Source organism: Echiichthys vipera, assembly GCF_963691815.1.
Source record: "Echiichthys vipera genome assembly, chromosome: 18".
Taxonomy (NCBI): Eukaryota; Metazoa; Chordata; class Actinopteri; order Perciformes; family Trachinidae; genus Echiichthys; species Echiichthys vipera.
This window is the reverse complement of record NC_139843.1, coordinates 24,091,917-24,118,508: the sequence shown is the minus strand read 5'-3', so window position 1 is coordinate 24,118,508 and position 26,592 is coordinate 24,091,917. Positions and strand designations below refer to the sequence as shown.

The 26,592-nt window shown below is 41.4% G+C and overlaps 2 protein-coding genes across 3 annotated transcripts in view; both read left to right on the top strand.

Annotated features, from left to right (window-relative positions):
* Nucleotides 1-2,900, top strand: part of myo15b (myosin XVB) — a gene marked incomplete at both ends in the record, with an annotated part of 94,343 nt that extends 91,443 nt beyond the window's left edge. The window contains 2 exons of the mRNA XM_083932610.1: nt 1,781-1,903; nt 2,653-2,900. Coding sequence (XP_083788736.1) covers nt 1,781-1,903; nt 2,653-2,900 — 371 coding nt within the window. The remainder of the gene's footprint in view (nt 1-1,780; nt 1,904-2,652) is intronic.
* The window catches only part of tmem94 (transmembrane protein 94), a 45,043-nt gene that overhangs the window by 1,159 nt on the left and 17,292 nt on the right, over nt 1-26,592 (top strand). The window contains exons 2-11 of one of the 2 annotated variants that reach the window (XM_083932822.1): nt 2,536-2,956; nt 14,291-14,410; nt 15,947-16,074; nt 16,815-16,951; nt 17,919-18,124; nt 19,070-19,221; nt 21,103-21,205; nt 21,298-21,384; nt 21,655-21,771; nt 23,848-23,904. In XM_083932822.1, the coding sequence (XP_083788948.1) occupies nt 2,933-2,956; nt 14,291-14,410; nt 15,947-16,074; nt 16,815-16,951; nt 17,919-18,124; nt 19,070-19,221; nt 21,103-21,205; nt 21,298-21,384; nt 21,655-21,771; nt 23,848-23,904 (1,131 nt within the window). In that variant the 5' untranslated portion in view covers nt 2,536-2,932. The remainder of the gene's footprint in view (nt 1-2,535; nt 2,957-14,290; nt 14,411-15,946; nt 16,075-16,814; nt 16,952-17,918; nt 18,125-19,069; nt 19,222-21,102; nt 21,206-21,297; nt 21,385-21,654; nt 21,772-23,847; nt 23,905-26,592) is intronic. The other variant, XM_083932823.1, reaches the window with a different exon arrangement.

Sequence of the window (26,592 nt, the reverse complement as noted above, 5' to 3'; positions counted from 1 at the left end):
AATAGGATTAGCTCGCTAAAATTATTAAGCTAGGTCAGTTTGATATTCAACATTCATTTGGTATTCAGAATAAAAAACTATTCTGCATTTAAACCATTCCATTGAGTTATGTCAAACCACTTGTGCAACATGAAGACTTGTATCGTATTTTCCCCGCACATCATAAGGCGCACCTTCAATGAATGGCTTATTTTGAAACTTTTTTCATATATAAGGCGCACCGCATTATAAGTCGCATAGAATAGACGCTCCAGTCGAGGCTGGGGTTACGCTAATGACTGCCTCTAAACTCATTGATGTTAAGTCGGCGTGCTAGCGCTGTTGCCTTCAGTCGAATAGTGATTGTACGGACACTTCTACTTGCTGCTGTCTGTTCAACAACCCACTGTTGGAGTTTGTCCTCCAACTGCAGCCATCTCGCTCTGTTCCCTCTGAAACTCTGTTTAGTCTTCTTTACTTGGCGCAGGTCATCTTGTTGCTTCCTCCACTTCCGCACCATTGATTCGTTAATGTTAAACTCTCTGGCTGCTGCTCTATTCCCGTGTTCTACTGCGTGACTAATGGTCTTGAGTTTAAACTCTGCGTCGTAAGCGTGTCTCTTAATAAAAGCAATTTTGGGCTCTTTACACAAACCCAAATGGAAATGAAACGGCATGCTTCGCGCAGTCATATATCTTAACATGCACCTCGCGTTACTTCTTCTACGGGGGGAAATAGAGTCGGCAGATGCTCACCGTAGTTGCGAGACCTGTTGTGGCTCAATATTGGTCCATATATAAGGCGCACCGGATTATAAGGCTTTTGAGAAATTTGAAGGTTTTTAGGTGCGCCTTTTAGTGCGGAAAATACGTTATTCCTCATGTATCACAAGGCATGCTTTTAATAATCTATTTTGTTATGTTTTTTTTTTACAAAACTTAGATATATTATGCTGGTTGGTGGTTTGACATCCCTAGGTCAAAAGATAAGGAAGCATAATAGATTTAAGTTTGGCAAAAAAAATCATTAAGAATATATTATTCCAAACAAGCCTTGTGATACATGAGGAATATTAGTCTTTATGTTGCACAAGTGGTTTGGCATAATTCAACGAAATGGTATAAAATGCATTAGAGTTTTTTATTTTGAATATCAAGCTGACTTAAAACTGTGTAAAACTGTGTAAACTATCGTGTAACGTCATTAACGTTACACGATAGTTGTAAACGGGGCTAGTACTAACGTAACGGTATCATTTACTCGTGTCTGGATGGTAACCCAAGATTTGTGAGATGGTTAAGGTTAGGCATGGAAATCGAATAATAAAGGTTGTTATAGGTGGTCAGATAGAGTCTTGCAAGAGTTCCCCAAATCTAGGGTTAACATCTCGACGTTGGACTTAACATTTGCTGTCAGAACTGGAAACACCTGCTTTGGCACCGCACAGACTTTACCTGGAGTTGAATTATTCCAGGTAAAGCCAGAGTTAAGCCGAGGATAATAAGCCTGTCAGACATTTAGCACTAAAGTTTACTTTCAAACCCCGATTGGACCGTATCACTAAAGACATTTTGATGTGTCACTGTAGGAAAAGCACACATGTAAATAATAAAATGAGTGAGTAGCTAAATTTCCCTTCATCTATTTCAGTTTAGTTGAGTCTGGTATTGTGGATGCTAGCTACTTTCACTCTCATGACGTACTGGGATACCTCAACCCTGTTTGACTTTGCTTGTATTGCTCCTTGTGACCCTTCAATAGGACTTTTTCTGGAACAGTCTTACACCCTCTCCCCTTTCAGTCTGTGTGGCTCTTTTCTCTTCTGTTTGGCTGATCACTGTCATCTCTCTGCCAATGGAGACTGCTGACTCTGGAGTTCAGTGGGTTTTTGTGTTAGAGGAAGCTGCTTATGTGGTCACTCAGAGTGAGTGGTAAGCCTGGTGTCAGTAGATCCAGGGCCTTGGTCGGCTTTTCAATAGAGCTATTATACTAACATCTGGGTGCTCTCGCTGTAGCCCCAACACCATACAACATGACAGCACTGTAGCTAACTAAGCAGCTTGAACTAATGTGGAAATGGTAGAGATGCACCGTTCCGATACCTGGTTCAGATATCGTCTCTGATATTGACTTATTAGGATGAATGAGGCAGATCCAGCATTCTGATCCAGTCATTTCTCTTTTATTAATATCATACACAGCAACTTAATGAAGCCATTGTTTTTTGGGGTTTCAGGCAGCTGCTCTGTTTTATATTACATTATAAAATATGTTTGCAGTGCACTATACATGGGAGTATTATTTATTTCTTTTGCTGCTAATGTACATTTATATCTGTGTTAATTTGTTACCTTTTTTTAACAAGGCTAAATGTTAGTGTCAAGCCAGGTATCGGTATCTGAGTGGATCGTAAAAAACTGGATTGTATATCTCTAGGAAATAGCAAAACCTGCCAACCGTGATGTTATCTAACAACCAATGTCTTAATTGAATGTAGGTGTCATTCTATTAGACTTCATTTTTAATGGATTCTTGTAATGTGCCATTTATCTACAGATAAACTACAGGAATGTTATGAAGAGGATCCCTGTGCGGCACCTGATCAACAATTAATCCTCCAAGCAAAAACCCCATATCCCACAGTTCCCTGCTTCTCTCTGCTGGTCCCTGCAGGTGTGGGCGTGCCTCCTTTCACACTGGCAGAGGAGGCGGGGCAGGAGGTGTTGCCAGGTGGGGGACCAAGGCTGCACCCGCCTGCCTTCTCCATCTTCCTCCTTCCAAATCTGAATCACTCCATCTGCAGCATCCACGAGCAGCGGGCTGAGAGGCATCCGACTGAGAGCCACCAGTGTGCAGCGTCCAGATTTGGACATTGCAGAGCGGCACAGACGGGGCTCTGCAAGGTGGCGTTGGTTGGTTGAGGAGCAGAGCATGTTGAGTGGTTGTGGTTGCAATGGAGCAGCAGGATAAGAAGCAGGTGAGTTTGGTAGCTTAGTTCAGCATCTGCCTTTGCTATCTTAACTGTCCCTGAGGTGGAGAGTTGTTTACTGAATGTGATTGGGCCCTTGGGAGACTGGTGCTATGCTGCGCCGTCTCCTAGCGTAGTTTCATCTCCTGAGTATCTTGTGGTACTCTTCAGGGAAAAAGGCCTGGGACAAAAAAACATTCTAGTCTGTATGTTTAGGTTTTTTTATGAATAATTGTGGCCTCTTGAGTGACAGCTAGCCTCTGGCCCTCACATCTCCTCTGAGGTAAATGTCAGTCAGATCCCCCCAACGTCACATACATGCCCTTTTTTTGGAAAAGGAAATGAGGCGCAGTCAAAGTCTGACAAGATGGCGACTCCCGTAGGCGAGGACGATTGGATCAAGTTGAGAGAACGGACCTTGACGTAGAGGCATATGTCCATTTATCTTAATACAGTCTATGGCAGCAACGTAGAACTTTACAAAACAATCCATTTAGCTGTCTCAGACACCATCTGTGATGAAAGAACAGGCCAGGCAGGTAGAGACTGTAAAAGTACCACTTTGAACCACAATTGCTAATGCAGTAACTGTGATTGCACTACAAGGGGAAAGTGACACTGTGTGTGTATTGTAGGTAATGTGGCCCGTCCATTGTAGCAACTCTTGTCAACAGTCCAACCCAGTTAAAGTCTGTAAACTTTGAAGTTGAACAGTAACACTAAAAACACAACCTGCAGATGAAACACTGAGCCCCTCCCAACTTCAGAGTTAAATGTTTTGCAAATATCAAGTTTCGAGACACTGTCAGTGTCAATCTTGACATCCATGCAAAACTAGGGTGTGGAAATTGAGAAACCATTCATCAGCTTGCAAAGTCATTGATTATTACCGAGTTTGTCTAAGCTGGAGAATTCTCCAGAACGTGTCTTTTATCTTCACTAGTGTTCCCATAACTGATAAAACAAAAGTTAAACATATGAGGATTAGATCCAAGCTGCAATGAACCATGGCTATCTTCATATCCTCATCCAGTAAAATCACCAGCAGCAAAGAAAATTTCAGAGCTACACTGCTTTGTAATTATCAGGTTTTGTTTGCTCCACATTAGTGATAGACCGATATATTATCGGCCAATATTTGCGTTTTTTAGGTGTATCGGTATCGGCCGATGCAAGCATCTCCGTGTTGCTGGAGACGCCTTTTTTAAGTTCAATTCTTTTTTTTAAATTGAGACTTGTAACATTTGTTATCATTGTTGGAGCAAATTTAGTATCCACTAATGCTGACGAAAAAAAAAAATGGGTGTCGGCATTGGCCCTAAAAAATCCATATCGGTGTATCCCTAGTCCACACCGTGAAAAACAGTATCAATTCACATTCTCCCATACTAGCTCTTTCACACGAACGCTCATTGTCCTTGATCTAAACCCATCTGAAGGGTTCAATGATCAAACTTCCTTAGTTAAACATAGATGCGTAGGAGAGGCATTTCACAACCGACCTATTGCTCAAGAGGCTCAAAGAAAAGCTTTGTACCTCGTCTATCTCAGTGCTCCCACCTATGTGCTGCGTTGTGTTATATAATCTTTAACTCACAACAGTACAGTCAGAAGCATGTAGCCACCCTCCTTCTAAAGGAGACATGAATGCCCTAGAAGTCTTAGAGGTAGAGTACACCTTTCTTTTTACACATTTGATTTTACACAGGTTGAGTGATACAATGAATATGTCAGATGTATAGTGATATTTGTATTTATGGTATGGTGCTTATATAACACACTGTGAATGCATCAGTAATAAAAAGCGTGAAGGACAACTGTTTTCATAAGCCCAACAGCACTGGGTGCCTTCAAGTGGTTCTTTGTGTTCAGTGAGCCGCTGTAGCCATGATTTCCTAACTTTTATAATAACCTTAAATTCACAAGTTATTATACACACTTATGGTTTTAAAATCCAGTCAGCTTAAGACCAAGGGTTGCTTTTAAGTCTATTGTGGTTGTTTGGGAGTTGCTTTTGGTGTATATAGTCAGACAAGTTCAGCAGACGCACATCATCTTTCTTCCATCTCTTCTACTCACTTCATGTGCGAGCCAATATAAACTGTATTCCTAAGTAATCAGTTTTAGCTAATTATTAGTCAAGTGGCAGCTATCTTAATTGTCAATCAGTATTTGATGGTAGCAGCTTCTGAAATGTTAGAATTAACTTCTTTTTGTTGTCCTACATTATAATCAATTGAATATCTGTGTGTTTATTCTGTTGGTCCAACAAAACAAGCAATTTGATGATCATCTAATGCATGGGTGTGTTCTTGCTTGGTTGGAATGAAAACCTGCAGCTACACAGCCCTTTACTGGATCAGTTTGACACCTCTGATCTAATGGGTATTTTAAATTATTTTCACTCATTTTCAAACATTTTAGTGCTATTCCCTCCAATGGCTTCCTGTGGCTTTGACAACAAATTATATGGAATGAAATAACAGTTATTTTTTAACTTTTTCATTTATCATTGTAGGCCTATAGTGATTCATACATTATCCATTTACATAATATTTCAGTCATACGCACATCTATGGCCCTGTGAATCCTCAAAATTTTGCTGAAACTCATTATTGTTGTTTAGTTTCCAGAGACTAGCTGGAAGTGCAAGAAATCAATTCAAGAGACGAAAATGAGAATTGAATGGTGTTGGAATGCTTTCAGCGCCAACGCTGCTGGCTTACCAGTATGCTAGATTTGTAGTGAGGAAACATCAAAAAAAAGAAAGACAGACATTTCCAGAATGAGCACGCTGCATTTGCTGAAGAGTATCCGGCTGAGGATGAGAGAAAGATTTTCAGGATGATTTCAGGACTGCCGCGAAAAGCAAATCAGAACAAATGTAACATTTGACATGTAACAAGTAATTCAAACGGATCAAATCTCCAGACTCCACTTCTACTGCTTGTTTCATGGTAGTGCAGGAGATAGTTAGGCGTAGAAAGCCATTCAGTTACGGTGAAAACATGAAAGATGCCTTCATTAAAATATCAAAAAATCTATTCAAACACAAAACTGACATAGTTGAGAAAATTAAAGATATGCCCCTCTGCAAAGACAAGGCCATTAAAATGTCAACAAACATCACTATATTAAAGCTACAGTCGGCAAGTCTAGCAGATTGAGTTGACTCTGTTTCCAACTCTCACGCCCCTCCCCCTCTACCACCAAGCTCCTCCACTCCCTCCCATCGAGTGCTCGTCTGTGCGTGTGCACCAGATTCCTGTGAACGCACCCGTTTCTTCTCTCATCCATAAACAGCATGGAGTACACACTACATGGAGGTAGGCTGGCTCCTAGATAGCAACTGCTAACGTCATTTAGCGTATGCCTAGCTTGAGGTGTGTGCCTGTGATATTGTAACATGCGTGAGGGGGGAGGGGGGATCTGTGGCGTTTGCACAAACTGTGAACTGCGTGGACAGGATGATTTTTGCAAAACAAACAATAGGTTCTAAATGCTCGTAGAGGCACGTATTTTTCTTTCTAAAACCGGAGGATTTATGTTATTGGAGCATAGGGTCGGCTTCAGTGAATATGATCAAACAAATGTTGCTGACTGCGACTTTAATAAATGCTCATTTGGAACTATTAGCAGTGGCGGGCCGTGCATTTCAGACCTGCGCCTGCAGCGATGCCCTACCAGACTTAATCCACCTCTTAAAACCATAATTATGATGCCATGGCTCTACACATTATGCATTTAGACCAAAACGCAGTAAAACTGGGCGTTGCATCACCTTAACATATAGTCAAGTACAACAGAGTTAAATTACTCTACTGAGTTGTATTCACTCCACCAACAGTATGAGCTTTAACACGTTTCCTCACAAAACAGCGCAGAGCGCACTGTCAAATCAATTCAATCAACCAACCAATCAAGTCGCAGCCGAAGCAGCGTCACAGAAACATCCGTTAATATATTTTTTTAACAATAATATTAACTCAGCAAAATAAAGAAAGCTAGAAAAGTCACCAACGAAAATACAAAAATAACTCAACCATAAGCTGTACTGTCACGATCATTTGCTCCATGTATTCCACCACGGGCTCACGCGCCATTATATATCACACAAAGGCATCATTTCAGAAATAAATAAAAGGCTTTTAAGGTATAATACAAAGTTGATACAAAGCGCATCATCACACACAAACCAGCAGTGTCATAGAAACATGTTGGACGCACACACTGACACTGCTCATTGAAAAATAAACAATTAACAGAATATATGCCAATTTAGGTTGTTAATATATATTTAACATTACTAAATAAAATGGTGAAAAGGCATACGAATCTAATAAAACAAAGTGCTTTGTACTCACTCAGATCAAGTGTGTTTGAATAATGCTGAGTCAGGCTTGCTAGAGTCGGGGTCGGACGGCCTCTCTTTACAGTGTCTAGCTTATCTTGAAAAGTTTTTCCAGAGAATGGCGTTGTAATTAAATCTGCGATCAAATCGTTATCTTCGCCTCCTTCAGCCATTGTGGGTTGAATAAACTAAAACAACTTGTCGCGCTACACAAATTAGAAATGTCCTTATTTCCCGTTTCTCACATTGACATATCCGCTCCGGTCTGCTTTGCATAGCTCTGCTAAGCTCTGCCGCTCTCTAGCGCGTATCCAATCAAAAGACGTGCACGCGATGACGCTGTAGGCCTGCTAGCAGGCGCCAGTGAACCCAACTTGACGCTGATTGGTTAATGCCACAGGTCCGTTATCATTGACTTTAAGCTACCATGCGCCTGCACTCTTGCTTCTGCAGACGTAAGGGCAGATTTGGGACTCTGGCAACACATGATAGCTGAATAATGATTGGCTAAAAACTCTAACATAAACGCCAGCCCCCCCAGACCTCGACCCGGGGCTGGAAGCAGAGCAACCAACTTAGGAAAGCTATGAAATGAAGAGTATAGACTATGGGGAACAATTTAATACATATTTGTGGAAAGAATATATATATCAAAAAAATATATTCCTGATTATGTTTAGGCCAGCAGAGAAGGCCTTGCTGGCCTTGAGGGTCCACCACTGACTATTAGTAATGCTGACATGCTAATTTAGATTTAATAGACATGTTAATTTCATTTTAATGCTCAAATATGTTTTGAAGCTCCAGACAGATAGCTGATTTTTTTGGCTAAAGATGGCTCTTTTGATAGTAAAGCTTGCTGACTCCTGATTTAGCTAAAAAAGAATGCAGTCTGATCCAACAGCAGTAATTCCTGCTTCATGAAGGCAATGTTCAGTTTTTTTTAAAAACTGTTTTAGAGAACTGTTGATTCACCGTTGATCATTTTAAAAACGGCATTTTGTGCTGCTGTTTAACTCTATTGCATTATACAAACAGGTGTGTCTGATATTAAGTCCTCTCCATTCATATCAGTAAGGCCTCTCTGTGTAATGCAATGCTGTCTACAGTATGCAAGGAGTTATGTCTGACTCAATGCAGTGTAAAGCTGCGTTCACATGGGCCACGACAGACGTGACAAAACGCTTGAAACGCGAGGAATGTGTCGCGTGATCATATTTATCATTATATGATCAAGCGACACGTTTGGAGCGACAGGCAGTTAACGAGTAGCCGCCTTAAGCTCGGGCGTGTTGTGCTAAATGAGTAGCTATGCTAGTGCTAACCAGGTCTGAATGCTTCTAAAAGAACAGGAATGAGCTCTCAGATGAAGTGTGTGGCTTTTAAAGAGCTGTTGTGTTTTAGTGAGAACAGATCGTCAGTAATTTAACCTCCGAAGCTGTAGAGGCACGTTGCTGCCATCCAACAATACTGATTGGCTGTCGTGCAACACGCCTGAAAAGTTCAATATTTTCAACTTGCCCATTTATAGCGTCATTGCCTAACATTTCGCCAGTCTCAAAGTCACGTCTGTACATTGACTTTGTATGTAATCCTGTCGTGTTTGTCGCGTCTGTCGCCCCTAGTGTAAATGCAGCTTAACCGCGCATTTCTGAGGAAGCTGAGATCCTTCAACGTGTGCAGCAAGATGTTGGAGATCAGTCTGTGGTGGCCAGTGTACTTTTCTTTGCTGTGGTTTGTCGGGGAAGCAGCATTGGAGCCAGCGACACCAACAGACTCAACAAAGTGATCAGGAAGGCTGGCTCTGTGATTGGCTGCAAACAGGACACTCTGGACGCTGTGGTGGAGAGGAGGACACTGAAAAAACTGTTATCCATCATGGATAATCCTCTCCACCCTCTTTAACTCACACTGGTCCGACAGCGGAGCACCTTCTCCAGAAGGCTGCTTCAGCTTCGCTGTCGTAGCAACAGATTCAGGAAATCTTTCCTGCCACAATCCATCACTTTTTATAATAACTCTCTCACCTCTGCCTGACAGAGAACTCTGCTCTCTCTACTGTTTTGTTGTATATATTATTATTGTTATAGTATATTTTGCATATTTTGTTGTATATATTATTATTGTTTATTGTTTATAGCACACTGTGCACTGCATATATACACTATGTATATATTGGATTCTATTTATGTTATGTACAAAGTGTTTATTTGCTGACCCACTACTGCTGTTACAAAATAATTTCCTAGTCTGGGATCATTAAAGTAATTCTATTCTATTCTATTCACACCAAAAGCGATGGAGTATCGCGCTTCTTGCTCACATTTGTCACATTTTTGATCATCGCTTCAATCGCAAGTAGCAGCCGAGTCGGATAGCTAACTGAAGCTAAGCCCCGGCTCAGCTTACTCTGTTGTGCTACATGGAAGTTATGCTAGTGCTAACAGGGATCGGAATGCTTTTTAAAGAAGAGAATTCATTCATTCATCCATCTATCTTCAACCGCTTGTCCCTGTCGGGGTCGCGGGGGAAGAAGAGAATTGAGATTTGTAATTGTGTTGATTGAACCTCTGTAGCTGTACATGTGCTGCCCGGTCTCCTGTAGATCAGATCAGCTTCACTCTGCACTGACGGCTTTCTTCTTCTTCTTCTTCTGGATTTCTGGCAGACTAGATGTCTGAAGGCACATTGCTGCCATCCACAGTCCATAGTTATATCCATTATATTATATCCACAGGAACAGTCTGGTTTAACTGAACTGGTGAACTTTAATGGCGCTAACCACAATCTCAGCGCTGATTGGCTGTCGTGGCACAGCTTTACACGATGTTGCTTGAAAAGTTAAAATTTTAAACTTCAAGCGAGACGCGATGAGCTGTGCTCTTATCGCGTCTCAGGACAGGAACTTGATGATTTTATTTGTATTTTGCATACATTAACTGAGATATCAAGGAAAAAAAAACATTCTTGCTGAAATCAGATTATGATTTATTATTATATTATGGTAAGATATTGGATCTTGTGGAGCTGTGGGTTATATCACACATCTTCCTCAGCAGATGGCGTTGTCTATGTACCATGAAATTGTAGATGTTAAAATGTTCTGAACACTTTAAAAACTTCTTCTCCATCATTTTGGCTGTATTCCACTTATAATTGTGGTTATGATTTTTTCATTACATCTTCTTTACCATCTCTCTCTTTAGCTTTTCTGGATGCATCCCTACATCATTGCAAAATATGCCAAGCTGGCGAGAGTGGGGAAAAAGCATAACCAGGGTTATACAGGCCAGGTTGGCATTGTTCCTTGCATCAAAAGCCCCCCCTCTGTCCTGCCTCTTTCAGCCCACCCTTCTCTCTCTGTAGTCCGGGTTTTGTTGCTTTAGTTTCCCAGCCAGCTGCTGAACTGAGTTGAACTGAATGAAGCTCAGTCCATGCCAGAGAGGCACCCAGACTTGGTGTTTTTGAATTAAAGTCCAGCTGGCAGCGTGCACTGACGCTGGGCTCTGTTGTCTGCAGCCCAGTGACGAGTGAAATTTGGGTGAGGTTTTGCAGCACCTCCAGCTCTCTCCTGACTGTAGACATGAGCAGGCTCCACTTCGGTCTTCATTCACATCTTGAGGGCTTGTTTCTGAAATGTAATGATTCTCGTCACGTAGCGCGGCTGTCGTTGGATACTGCCCTTGTAGCCCGGCAGCAGTAATACAGTTTTTAGTGGAGCAGTGCAGTGCAGGGCTGCCATGGTGTTGAAGATGGGAGGAGGGATCTTCCTCAGGAAGAAGAGCAGTGTAAGTTGTCCTGCTTGTTTCTCTTGGTCTGTAGCTGAACACAGTGTCCTGAGGGGAAGGCTAAACATATGAACTAAGACTGTTAGTTACCTGTTTGTGTCTGTCAGTTTTACTGTTCTTTTACCCGGCAAGCCTTTTACTGTCAGTAGTAGTGTTTGCATGTTGGCAAAATGCTCTGGGTTTGTTACTGAGCATCCAAGGTTAATCTAGATCCTTCTCAGGTTGTAGGCATGCTGTGCTTTACTAAGGCTGTGTGTTTACGTCTGTCTGGAGGATTCTCGTTGAGGGTTTGTAACTCTTGGGAAAGGGAAGATATTTATAGCTTGCCTGTGTGGGATGTAGAGCCTGAGAGCTGAACCCTGTGTGTATATATGTGTGTGTGTGAGTTTTCATATTTGTGTGTGTGTGTGTGCAAGCCTTGCCAGACACACACATCCTCCCAGTGACATGGGGAGTGGGAAAGGTTGCTTTCCCACTAACATTAGATATGGCTCAGTTCCCCTTTCTCTATTATAAACATGTTCTTTTGTTTTTGTTGCTAGTATAAAGTATTGTGAAGGTAATCACGTACGTGTTGAAACAATTGCTCTATTAATCAGTTGTCAGAATGGTAATAGACAGCATTTTTATGAGATTTACACAGAAATACTTTATTGAGATTGGTTTAGTTACATCTGCTCCATTCTTGAATATGAATATATAAAGAGGTTATATCAATGAACAATAACACTGAGCAATAGAAATAGGACTCTCTGTGTATTCTGTACTCTGTATATTTAAATAGAAGAAAGAAACCGGTACTGTTAATGAAAATGTGCAGATTTAGCTCCAATGTGGAAAAATAGAGATAGGAAGTATGTCAGCCACAATACTATGTATACAATAGTTAAATCAAATGGTGCTGAAAATGATCTGTTGTGCAGTATAAATATATGCAGTATCAATGTTATTAAAGCAGAGTATAAAGGGAGTAAACTGGGGTATTGCACAGTTTACTTATTATTGCAGTTTAGGGAAGGAAGGAAAAATGCCAAAGTGGGGATTTGCTGCTTTTTTGATTTATAACATTATTAGTTGATGATTTTTAAGGATCCCCTCCAAGCATGTATTCTGACAGTTAGTCCGCTTGGAACAGTAATGTGTGTCTGATGTGTTTTCTTTCTGTAATAATTGTTTACAAGCATTAAGTCTTCTTCTTCTCTTCTTTTTCTGGTGCATTGCTGCTACCTGTCGATCGCTATGTGTATCATGTCTTGCACGCATGTGAACAAGATGCAAATTCATGAGCAAAACAGGGATCCACCAAGCCCCAATTACAGCAACTCCCTGGTTGATCCAATCAGGAAGTGCCAAAAACTGCAGTTCTCTGAGTGTCCACTAGGGGCATGTTTCATAATAGAGCAGTTTCTCATTGACCCCATGTTAAACAGGCCGTTTTCACAGCATCATTAAACCTGTTTAAGGCCTGGGACATTCTAGTGTTTATGTTTAGGTCATATCTCCATGACAACACTGAGGGGGGGTTTGTACCAGGCTAATTTTTATTTAATAGGAGGTTTAAGTTTATTAATCCATAGAACTACTAGAGGTCAAAAACTCCACAGGGAACTATTAAATATGAAAAGTGTTTTCATATCAATTTAACATTGGTAGTGTTTTTCAGATTGCAGCTCCACGTGTTCAATTTTCACCCAGAAATCCATCACTTTGTTTCACATCCGATGATACCACGTCATAAACGGGGCAGCAACTTGCTCCCCTGCCAAAGGGGGCTGTTTTCCGTTGTCTTACAAAAGTCTTTGATTGATTGCCTGCTGTAGGCAGTGAGGTTGGTTCTGAAATGTTTTGGTGCGCTATATACACCTGTAAACTAAGAGCGCAGTAGTTGTGACTGTGGACTGTGCTGCAGGATGCTGTGGAGTTTCAGTCAGCACCATCAGATCTGTATGAACACCGTCACTGCTTCTGTAGCCAAGAAGCTCATCAGCTCATGGTCATGGTCAAGTGTGAAGCTTAGGATAAATCCTGAATGAACTTAAATCAATTCTTCCATTCTTTGAATTGGTTAATCCAGCCTTCTCTTCAGTGCTCTTTATATACATCCAGGTTGTGTTGATGTAATTAATTAAAGCATTGGCAATGATTGTTATATACTGCTGGGACCTAGTGAAAAAATAGCATAGAATATTCAGTGTATCCCCCAGGTTTACAGCGTTGGGTGCTGACGATGCATAATGACAAAAAAAAAATGAAAGGAATCATGGTTTTCATGTGTTTCCACTGTAGCGGATTGCCTGAATGTTCTTTTCTTAGCGTGCCAGCCAGTGTTTAATAAGACAATTTAATGGTTAGGTTCGTATTGAAAGGTCAATCCCCACATGGATAAATGAATCAGTGTTAAAAGGCGTTAAAAATCTGCAAATATCAATAAAAAAATTTGGAGAAAAAGAAAATCACCAGACAGAAGGATCACAATTATACAGCAAAAATTAGAGCCACAATGCAAACTCAGCTTAAATCAGTGTATTACACAATGAGCTACACTCTGCATCAGAAAATGTCTTTTAAATAATTGTCCAAAGGTCCAAATAATGTTCTCCAACAGAAACAGAACAAAGTTAAATCAAAAATCAGGAAGAATTAGAGTGAATCATCTTGAACTAAACAATAGGGAAAAGGGATCCTTAAATGACTCCTGTTGGGATCTGATGCCATTCAGAAAATACAATTCATTGAAATCAACTTGACTTTCAAGGGGGGGGTAATGGTAGGGGAAACAGTGATATTGAATGATTCTCGGTCGATCGTCATCGCTACTGGTTTTCCATCATACTTTCATACAGTAGAACAGGTTCTATGTTGCATCTGGCTCACCGGATGTACAGTGTTGTGATAGTACTGTACAGCGTGGTGCAATGTGGAGCCAGGCTTTCACTTTCTCCACTATGGGGCTTCTCAGCAACTTTGTGAACCCTGCAGAAACCTTCAATACTGACACAGATCTCACCAAGTTATGCATCTTCAGTGAACAATGCTGTTTATATGTTATGGATATTATTTTAAAAATAATCTGTTAAATACAATCATGTCTTCAAAACATGATTGCATTTAACAAAGTACTTGGAATAATCCTGTCAGTCCGATTGTAGATGCCTGTTATTTTGGGTCCAGAGTCTGAAAGGGTTGTTCTGTGTGTTGTCGTAGGAGGAGGATGCTGTGAGTCTGGGCCTGTCGACTGGCCAGGCTCTGGTGAAGCTCCGGGACCAGCTCAACAGCCTGCTGGAGCAGCACCAAAGATCTGCACGCAGAAGAGTCTCCGCACAGGTACACATACACATTTACATGCACAGTTATGTCAGGGGTCTTTAATAATTTCAGTCCCTCCTTAAAAAAGTAAATCCTTACCCTGACCTTATATATAATATCTTTTATTTCAAAAGAGTTTTGTTACCATTAAATCCTTGTGTGGATGTTTGTTGTTTAAGAATGTAGTCAACACATGACATCTGGTGTGTGGCTGGATGGGAAAAGGCCAGACTCTGTTGATCATTAGGGATGCAACTAGAGTTGCAAAAGTCTGTGAATTTTCAAAGTTGGAAACTTTCAATGGGATTTATTAGGAATAAATGGGAATTAATCTGGAATTTAAAAAATTGAAGGTTGGCCTTTAAGAGATTTTAAATATAGTTGGGGAAACTATATTTTAGCATAATCTTGACTAAAACAACCAGATTTCATGCAAGTACACTTGAGAATATATCTGCTATTGAGGCCACGCCCCCTACATGCACTGTTCCTCCATCACATACACAGAGGATTTCTAGGACCCTGGACTATTGAGGTCACACACGTGAGGCTGTGGACTACAAAAAATTCTGAATATTTCCAGAATTCCCCAGCTTAACTTCCCGTGGAAAGTTTCTGGAAATTAACTGTAAATTCTCCACCCCTTTGCAACCCTAGCTGCAACTAACGATTATTTTCATTATCAATAAATCTGTCAATTATTTTTTCAATTTATTGATTAGTTGTTTGGTCTATAAAAATGTCAGAAAATTGTCAAAAATGTGCATCAGTGGTTCCTAAAGCCCATAATCATTTGTCTTGTTTTTTTTCACATGTTGAAATCAGAGAAATCTGACATTTTCTCAAAAGTCTCACCACACAGTCGACATGCACTTTTAAATACTACTTTGCAGAGGCATCGTCGCTGCTTCCAGAGCTTAGAGCTGGCCAAGATGATTGTGATTGGTTTAAAGAAATGCAATGTGTGTGTGTGTGTGTGTGTGTGTGTGTGTGTGTGTGTGTGTGTGTGTGTGTGTGTGTGTGTGTGTGTGTGTGTGTGTGTGTGTGTGTGTGTGTGTGTGTGTGTGTGTGTGTGTGTGTGTGTGTGTGTGTGTGTGTGTGTGTGTGTGTGTGTGTGTGTGTGTGTGTGTGTGTGTGTGTGTGTGTGTGTGTGTGTGTGTGTGTGTGTGTGTGTGTGTGTGTGTGTGTGTGTGTGTGTGTGTGTGTGTGTGTGTGTGTGTGTGTGTGTGTGTGTGTGTGTGTGTGAGAGATCCACATGGCCTTGATCCCATCTAGCAACGCAGTTCCCTGATCATCCTTTCCAATTATCTTTCACATATTGAATGCCTTACATAACACTGTGTTCTAAAAGCATACAAGCGACTGACAATCGCGCCACGTCCTCCATCCGAACTTATCACAGAATTGCCATCCGTTAGGATGTTATGATAGAAAACAAGTTAATTTTATCATTTTTTCCGCTGAAGCTCACTGGAGTCGCTACTGTTAGGACATGGTGTAACACACTGCATATTATTTTCCTCATACCTTGATGTTTTGTCATATTTTGATCAGGAACAGTGGGTAAATAGCTTCCTTTACCATGGTAACCGTCACTCCTGTCTCCATTGGCCCGGAGCTGCCCTCACTCTACTGGTGGTGCTGGGACTCTTCTGTTGCCATGGCAGCCAGCCAAAGGGCAGGTAGGGGTCCTCTTTAAGCTGAACCGTCCTTTTCCTGGAACATCTATGATACTTCACGAGCAGCATCAGTAAACACCTTTCATCATGTGTGTGAGGACAGTTTTGTTTTATTGAACTTTTGGACATCAGCCGGGTGAGAAGGCTTTAGTCCTGTCCACAGTTTCCCCAACAGTAATGTGTGTGCGGCTACACTATCCAACAGTTACAAAGTTGTAAAATTCAATTCTTTTCAGGGGAAGCTAGACTCTTAACACCTTGAAATTGGTGAATAGCCTCATATTAACTTCTGATATTAAATAGAAACAACAAGCTTCTGCAAGGGAGTCTTCATGTCATTCTCATGTCAAGACTGCTCATCCACTTATTATTTTCCTGAGAAGTAATCGACATGTTGAAGATGAACAGAACTGAGAAATTGTAATGAATCACCAGCTCCACAAACACCAGCTGTCGATGTTCTTGCTGTGTGCCAAGGCGATCTTGCACTAGCCGCGACTGTTCTCCTTTCTCTGACTCTGACTGAGCAATTAAAACAGGGGTTTACATTTACCATACATGTAAAAACGATTCTCAGAGGAATTCGGTAAAAATTCCTGTTGGAATATTTGATGTGACTTTAAAAAGCCACTTTTGGATGGAGCAATACAAGATCCTTTAGAAATGTGTGTTGGGCCTGTTGAGGAGTGAAGTGGTGCATTTCTATTTCTAACACTCTGCCTTTCTCCTTTACACCTCCACAGCTCTGGTATTGAGCTGGTGAACGCTGCAGCCCTTCTCCTCCTCTTGCTGCTGAACCTGCTGCTGGTCGGACGTCAGGAGCGGCTGAAGAGGAGTGAGATGGTCCGGCGCCTCAAGGGCATCATCACGCAGCTTAGTGGTGAGTCAGGCTTGTTGACTCACCACGGGAAATAGAGAGGAATTATGGCATTTGCACATGTCTAAAAGAATCCCTTTTTAATCTGGTGTGTCTCTCTTCTTCACTAACTCATTCCTGGAGACATCCACAGTGAATTCTGTGGCAACATGCTTGCTGCTCTGTTGTTTGTAGTGTCCACAGTGCGGTGGAATGAGGCTTATCTTTCATTGATCAAAAGCAACAGCTGGCAACAAACAAATTCTGGTCTTGTCACTATTCCACTTCTCACTTGGTCTGGGTATTATAGATACCAGATAGCAGTATCAATGTTGCTACTTCGATTTTCTTCCTTCCTTTAATACTATTTTTTTGTTTTACTGCTCTGTGCTGCAACAGACTCTGCCTGACTTGAGTATTTATTCCTTTTGATGTTCATGCAAGTAAAAGAAAGATTTAATAGGTGAATCAACCTAAATAAGATGAGCAGTAGGGCTGTCCCGAATACAATTTTTGGAGTTTCTGACATTCAGTGCTAATGGACAGAGAAGGTGGTGAAGCACATCTGTCAGGAAGGTTAAGTTAGGTTCTTTATTGTTCCCAAGGGGATAATAAAGAACCAGCTCCATTATGTATCTCTATTAAATGGCCTGAAAACAACAGCAGTCTGCTACAGTGAAAGCACACAGATCTCTACACACATCAGACGGCTCGGTTATAACGCGACTCCAACAGTCGGATGTCTCCGCCTCAGTTCAGTTAGATTCTCAGTACTCAATGTTAAGATGGTCTATCTAAAGTTCTGATCATTAAGAGACAAAATGACACTGATCAGGTCAAGGAGGACTCCACAACCTTTCATAAAAGATATTCCTTATTGACATTTCTATGTAATAATGAGATGATATCCACTGTCTGCATACTCATACTTGTCATCCTCCCCTCTTCCTCTCTGTAACTGCGTCCCCACTTTCTTTACCTCTTACTCCAGACTATCTGTCAGGGTGTGTGGGTGACGTGCGGTGGTCTCCATCTCTGTACCCTGATCTGTACACACCCTCATCCCCATCATGGTCCCTTCACTGGACCTACCGTGACTCTCAGTTGGTTAACCTGCCTGTCAGTCTGCTGGTGGAAGATGACATCATCGCTCTGAGACCTGGCCAAGAGGCGTTTGCATCCCTCAGAGGCATTAAGGTTAGTCTGTGTGTCACAAATTTTGGATTTACACTTTTGGCAGAACATAACCATACAAACAGACGTGAAGCAAGGATGTAAAGGACAATAGACACCCATAACCCAAAACAGCAGACTAAGACAATAAACTAGAAAAAAAAGGGAAGAAAAAGGAACAATTACATGCACACGTGTTTTGAGATGAAGAGGAAGTCAAATTTACAACCCGAGGCAAATGTGCACATCACTTTGTATTAGATGAACTGAATGTGATTCCACTACAGGCTGATGTCAATACACCTCTAGTCTTTTGTCTGCTCACGTCATTTGTTGATTACTGATATACAGCATTATACCTATACCTTACTTTTTAATACACCTAATTCAACTTTCTTATGAGTTATTTGCAATATTTATTCATTTGGAATTGATATAAAGGTTCCAAATATCACTTATTAATACTGAAAGGCTGTATTAGTACAGGAAACATGCTCTTCTCTGTCCTGCTAGCACGTTAATGCATTCACACTGACTGCTGAAGTTATTAGTTCCACATGTTCACTGAGCCAGAACCACTTGATGATCTATATCATCATCACCACAGATCTTTATTCAAGTGTAATTTGCAATGGTGAACATCATTTTTGATGTTATAAACCATGAACCATAACATGGTTTAAGAGACTGCAGCAGGATGTGGTGTTTGCTGCAAAGCTGCATCAGACGTTTCACTCATTGTGCGGGATGAAGCTGAACACATGCTGATACGCATGAAACATAATTTCTTTCATTTCTTTTTTTCTTTTCATTAAAGTGCACCAGAGGTATAGCCAGTAAGTTATCTGAGACCCTCCAAACAACCTAAACCATAAGGTCTAAACGCACTGTTGCTGTTGATCAGTTGGTACAGAATCAGCCTTAGCAATGAAATTGTGTGACCGACTAAATCTGTTCTTCTCTCCTCAGGACGATGAGCACATTGTGTTGGAGCCAGGAGATTTATTCCCCCCATTCTCACCTCCTCCTTCCCCACGGGCCAATGAGAAGAGAGGACCCCAGAGCCCCCAGCAACACCGTCTATTCAGAGTGGTACGGACTCCAGTACTGGACATAGTCAGGTAGGGAACCTGCTCCTGTTGGGCCTGGGTGTTGAGAAATGCTTTTTTATGGGTGCGTAGTTATTAATGAGAGGTAAGTGAAATAATTGTTTACTGTGTGTCCCCTATGCATTGCTTAAAGAGATACTTTACCATTTCAATCTGTGTTATATGGGCGTTGTGTTCAGATGAACAGTGTTTGGCCTGTCTCTGTGGAAGTCCCCACAGATGGGAGCATCAGCAGATGTGATGATGCCAAACACTGTTCATCTGAGCACAATGTCCACATTGCCATGACGCAGACCTGGATTGAAATGGTAAAGTATCCCTTTAGGCAATTGCCTATATCAACTGCCTAACATCATCAAAGTTTGTTTGAAATATGGTGTGCACACAGGAGTTACAAAGATAACCCAATGAAAGCTCTATATATCTATAGACGAATCCGGCGAAGTACTGGAAGTGAACAAAACCCCATTGCTGCGGTGGCCTCTCCCTCCAGTATACGCATGATTGAATGGGAGCTGTCATTATAGGTGTACCTCTTCTTTCGGCCTCAGGCAGGGGCGCTCTTCATGAGGTAAAGGTTTGAATCCATGTAGACAGTGCAGCCTCAGACAGGGTCGCTCTTCATGAGGTAAAGGTTTGAATCCATGCAGACCGTAGAGCCTCAGACAGGGGCGCTCTTCATGAGGTAAAGGTTTGAATCCATGTAGACCGTACAGCCTCAGACAGGGGCGCTCTTCATGAGGTAAAGGTTTGAATCCATGTAGACCGTACGGCCTCAGACAGGGGCGCTCTTCGTGAGGTAAAGGTTTGTGTCGTTCTTTCAGTTGTTTTTTACAAAGTTTATCCAGTGTCCTGGACATTTTTGTCAAAAGTAAAGCTGCATAAAAAGTACAGGTAAAAGCAGAAAAGGTTCACTTCTAATGACGGCTCCAATTAATCACACGCATACTGGAGGGAAACTCCACTGCAGTAATGGTGCTGCTAGATGGAGAAACACACAAACGGCTCGCCGGATTCGTCTAAATACCTACATCTCCATATATTTTACATATACTGACATCAGCTCTCAGACCAGAGAGCGTGTGTTGATGAAATGCAAATACACCATGTCATTAAAAAAATATAGTTTTCTTGCTAGCTAGCTTTGTTTGACAGGTGCAACCGAATGCTAAACACCATATTTTTAGGCCACCATGATGTTACAATCAACTTTCATGAATTCAAAAATGTTAACGGGTCAAAGCTCCAAAACGAAAACATGGACTGCACTTACGGTGGCTATTTTAATGTACACAGTGCTGTGGATATGCATTGCTAAACCTTTATCACCGTGATAGCAACCTGTTATTAGTAAGGTAGCCCCTTCTCAAAGCATCCCCTGCTTTATGGTCTATTTGACTCTAAATGAAACCATAATTTACTAAATGAACATCATGCTGTATTGAAGAAGGCTTGAAACTAGAGAGACTACAAACTCATTAGGAAAATGTTTATAAATCAAGTGAGTAGGCTCATTTTTTCTCATTGACTTCTATACATCAGACTGCTATTTAAAGCCAGTGGAGTCGCCCCCTGCTGGACATTAGAAATAATGCAGGTTTAAGGCATTTATGAGTCTCTAGCTCATGGGTGTCAAACTGATCCAGTAAAGGGCCGTGTAGCTGCAGGTTTTCATTCCAACCAATCAAAAACACACCTGGTCCAACAAATCAACTGTGTGAAGACAGTTCAGGTGATTGAGTAAGTCGAGTCAGGTGTGTTCTTGCTTGGTTGGAATGAAAACCTGCAGCCACACGGCCCTTTACTGGATCAGTTTGACACCCATGCTCTAGCTCTTCTAAGTGTAAAAGCACACAGTAATATGTTTGTCCCTTGACTTCTTTTTTCCAACAGGAACAGTTTGGAGTTGGCATTGGCTCGACCAATCACAGTGCTAGATAATGAGAGGTTTACAGTGCAGTCGGTTATTGCCAAGCGAGTCTGTCCAGTTGTTCTGGTGAGCAGTTAGTTTCTGAATAGTCTCTGTATTTGAAAGCACCCAGCCGTAACGTGTGCCACCTTTGCCTCACTAATGGTCTCTCCCTTTAGGTGGCATTCCTGCTAGTGAACATTATCCGCTATTTTTGTGACGCACCAAGCCTCACCCCCGCCTGCTACAATTTCTTTCAACTTCAGGTACAATCATTCAGCACTATAAATGTGTAGCTAACAAAAGCTGGAGTATTTCTTGTTTGACTTTAGCCAAGTGTATGTACACAGCAAACCAGCTGACATTTGAATTGTAATCAGATGAGAAACCAACAATATTCATTTATAAGTCAAACCTTTCCAATTTCTGTTGGTAGAAGCATACTAAATTGGCTGAAACCAGTGTGGATCGAAAAAGATCATGACTGAGATTGAGATGACTGGACAGAGATTTAAGTGTGTGAATTGTATTTGCAGTTGATGGGTGTTCTACCCATCTTGCCCTTACTCTTCCCTGTCATGTGGGTGCTGTTGAATGCCTTCGGAGAAGCCAGGGTCCTCGCTGAGTTCAGCCGTGCATCCCCAGCTGGTCTGGTGAGAGGGACACACACACACACACACACACACACACACACACACACACAAATGCACAGAGTTATAAATGTGTGGTGTGCTCTGGCAGAAAAGATGTTTGTAATTACTAACATGGAGGATTTTGTTCTATGTTTTAACTGATATCTACAGACACACACACTTTAGGGTTAGACTGATATCTTGGTTTGATTTCACAAGGTTCAACAGCAACAGTAGAGTACTCCCACCCGTTATATGCTGCTTAACTGGCTGTGTTTGAGCAGCATCTCTAAGCTCATACACAGCTTTGTCCTTTCTCTATGTATTTACAGAGGAGCCAGCTTTTGCCCCATTTGTTTGCTTGCTTTATGTTGTTTTATTTCTCTTATTGTGAGTGTCATAAAACTTAACGTCTGCCTCTTTTAGTGATGCTAAACCAATAATTCATTCCTCAACCAAAACCAGTCCTTGTATACGGTCTCATTAAATCAACAGTAAATGCTTAAACTGACTAAGTGCGATTGAATTATCACCACCGCGATAGAATTAGTACAAACTTTCACTATAAATACAATACAAACATATTCTATGAGATTTACAAGTCAAGCAATATTTGATAATTCTCATGCTTCACTCATGCAATAACTATGAGAGAAACACTTTCTACAAACCCAGTGTATTTTTAAGATGTTTTTTGAACTAAAGTAACAGTGGGGTGGCTCGGTTGGCACATAGACAAAGTCATATTATAAAGTCTGGAAGGTCCTGTAGAAGCTTTTATCAATTTCACGACTTCGTCCATGATGCTGTTATTACAGAAACTATAGCGCTGCAGGGATGACGTCTTTTTGTAGGTTCACCCCTAAGTTAGGATCACCCTTGTTCCCTCGACAAACAGCCAATGGGATTCTTACATTGGATTTTTGATTACTGCAGAAAATAAGTATGTGTGGTGAACAAAAGTATATGATACTTACACATTTTGTTTAGCCAGATAATTTTAACAAATTAAAACCGCTGGTTTTTTTTTCAAGCGTAAATGTAATTTCCAGAATTAAAAAAACTAACGTGATGCTATGAAGGAACTAAACCACTCACAAGCTTCAAAATTCAATAACTGCAGACCTTATTGAAAATGAAATTCCGACATAAAATCATCCCATGGTCTTTTTCGACACTTGCACACATCAAATAAAGCATTGAGACAGTTTTCTTCATGTATGACCTATTAACGGAGAAATCCAGTAGAGTCGCTAACAACCGGCACAGTGATGCCATTCAAAGATCTTTTTTAACCACTAATACTGCTGAAAATGACAGCAAACCTCTGCAGCAGCATGAGAAGAGTCCCTACACACAAAACAAAGCACCAATGGGCTCCTTCCTTTGGGATTGACTTTGGTAATCCACTTGAATGGACTTTACTATGAGAGGAGCTGGTACAGGGGCCAGTAGGTAAGTCTTTAAAACACTCTTTTAATAACTCTGGGTTCACTAACTACGTTGTTGGTGTTTTGTCTTCTGTGTAGGGACTCTTCTCATGCTGCTGCAGAGGTTGGCTTTTATTTTCAGCAGTATTAGTGGTTAAAAAAAGACGTTTGAATGCCTTCACCGTACTGCCCCGAGCTAATCAGTGTTAGCCACATCCGGCTGTTAGTGACTCTCCGGGATTTCTCCGTTAATAGTTTATACACAAAAAAAACTGTCTTACTGGCTTATTTGATGTGTGCAAGTGCCGAAAAAGACCATGGGATGATCCTATGCCGGAATTTCACTTTAAGTGCAAGTCTTTTGAATGTCGTTGAGTGTCAGTGGCAAATCAGATTTCCAGTGTTTTTGTGCTCATTTTCAAGTACACAGAAAAAAAGAACAAAAACCTTGGTTGTTTCTAGATGTTTATTGACTTCACTTTACACTGTTTCAGAGGTTTTTCCATGCTGGCTATTAGCACCTTCCATTCAGAAATAATGAAGGTGATTTGAAACCTACGTATATCAGTCTAACCCTAACACCAATACACGTGTGCCCACACACACACAGAGGAGACCCGGCGAAGGCCTCCCCCTGTGTTTTAACTAGACTCTTCTCTTGCCCCAGCTTGCTAAGTTCTCTGAGGACACTCTAAGCAGCTACACCGAAGTGGTTTCCTCCCAGGTATAACCTCTCGCTGTCTCACTCTCCCCTCCTCCACTCGCTTGGCTCCCAACTCCACCTGAACCCGCCTGTCTTCACTCGCTTGCTGTCCGCCCCCTCTGCAACTCCCTCTCTGGATCCCGCCCGTACACAGCTCTATCTACCCTCCCACTTCCACCCCAATCACCCTCAGTCTCCATGACATCTCTAATTTCTTCCCCATGGAAGTCTTCATGGACATCTTCTGATCAGACCTCCTCTCTGATTCTCCATGTGTTCATTTTCTTTAATACAAGCACTTGGCTTTGCTTTTTTGTTTTTTATTCATCTTGCACAACATGTTATTTTCTCCCCTTTGACTTTTTGGTTTGGTCGCTCTTCATCTGTGGATTATCAGTCAACACGTCTTGACCGAGCACCTCTGGATGTAAGTTTACGCTAAGATGCCTCAAGTCATCTCTGACATCCCAACAGTCAATTCTGTCTATTTAAGATCACTTTTTTTTACCACAACTTCTATTTCCCACAACCTCTCACACTTCCTGGCCGAACCCAATCATTGTCCTCCATTGTTGCCGGGCCTAGTGCTCCTAGGAAAACAAACAAATCACCAGTCATCGGTAGATTACCACTGATCTGTTCCTCTGAAATGTTTGTCCCTGGCTTCAGCATTGCTCTGAATTGATACAAAGCAAGTGTTAGATATAAGGAAGAGATGATCTGAGAAGGACTTTCACTTGAATCTGTGCCTGATCTTTCACCTCTGCTTGTCTGCCTGCACTGCATGACTGGAAATCATCCCCAATATAGCCCAACGCTGGTAATACTTGATGGTTTCCTCCCCCTGAGTCCCTTCCTTATCTCCTTTGGAATTCTAATGAACATATTTTTAAATCTGTATTTGGCATGATCCTCACCATGCCAGCATTTGGCCTTTTAAAATGCTAAAGTATGGAATGCTTTTGGTTTGAACAAATTTAGTTAGAGAACCTATTTTAAAAATGTGTCCCTGCTGGACACTGACTGGACGGAGCCAATCACTTCCAACATGCTCCTTAGCGGTGCCTGTTGCAAAACTCTACATTTCCTCCACTGTCTGAATGGTTAGTTTACCTTAGGAACGTGCTATGCTATGTAACTTACATTGATGACTTTTCTTGGCCTCATATTATGTACATTAGGGATGTAGCAGGGAAAAAAAATGTTTGGAATGTGAACAGATAAGACACTCTTATCAGATTAATAATTATGTAGTTATCTCATTTATCCCCCCTCCTGAGACAGTTTGCGTCAAACATCACACAGTTTCTTCGTTAATACACTTCTGGTCTCCTACTGCATGAAAGTGTAGTGCGGATGGATGAAAAGTTATGTGTGCATTGGAGATGTGCAGATTGACTCTTAAAAAATCCACCCTCCACCCACTCAAATTCATTATTTTCTCCGATATATATATATAGAGACCTGCCCCGACTATCAGTCCCTGTGTTTCCGTTCCCCGAAGCAGCAGCGGTCTGCGCTGAACTAAACATTAAGCTTTTAAAATAATCAATGTGGCTGCTGTTCCTGGTGTGTAAATGCACAAACAGACATCTCTCTTAAGGAGGGAACCGACAGCTGGACAGCAGCTCTGCTCTGCTCTCTGCTACATTTACAGAATGAAATCAATATTACCCATAATGATGTACACCCACAACCCCATCAGTTATTTAGAATGTTATTTTTTATGAACCCACTCACCCAATCGGTGAATTAACTGCAGTGCTGGCGGACATAACTGTAATCCATGTATCACTGAGTACAATATGCCATATTGCCATATTTAATAGCCCTATTTAGCATTTCAAAAATTAGTTATCTGAAGCTTTCACAAACGTTTGTGGCCGTTAGCTTAGCTATTTCCAGATCTCGCAAGAGCTTGTTGCTGAGACAGAAACAGGTCTCAAACAAAGTTAATTTTCTCTTGATATGATATGATTCTGAAAAATGCCATTTTAGCGTCAGGATCTGTGTTCACGTTCACTTCGCCCATTGGAACCAATACACTCAGGAGCTGAAGGTGAAGAGGTGGGGCCATGAAACACACGTGACACGGATACAGGAAATGACTGAGTTGAATCATCTCTCTTCTAAAACGCCTCTGTCATTACTCAGAGGAATCAAAATACATGCTTCATACAAACTGATAACATCAGCAGAATTACTCCTTTAAGGGACAGCGCACAGTATATCCAGTCTCCATCCAGGATCAATATTAATCAAATCTTGTCTCACCGTCATCAGATTCAGACATTTCTCAGAGTCAAAGGAAATCAAGGTGATTGTTGTCCGTCCATCCATGTTTACCGAGCAAACAGGAACTAGAGAGTAGCTTTATGTTGCACCCCTAATGTACATGTTTCCTCAGTTTCCCAGTGAAAAGTTCCTTTTGGACGCTGCCTGATAAAGAGAGGGGGCAAGGAAGGGCAAAGTGTGACTGTTTTCAGTTTTTCCCTTGCTGAACCAGTCATGGATTCCATCTGAAAGAATCAAAATCTGCATGGATGTGTTTTGGGCCACTCGCATAAAGGCTGCAGCTTGCACTAGGCTTCACCTCCTCACCTTGTGCTACTAGCATTGTAGCATAGAATCTCTGTCCTTTGTCTTTCTTCACAGCCCAATCACACAGCTGGTTTGGAGCTGTTTACTCAAATGCTTCTTTCTTGCTAT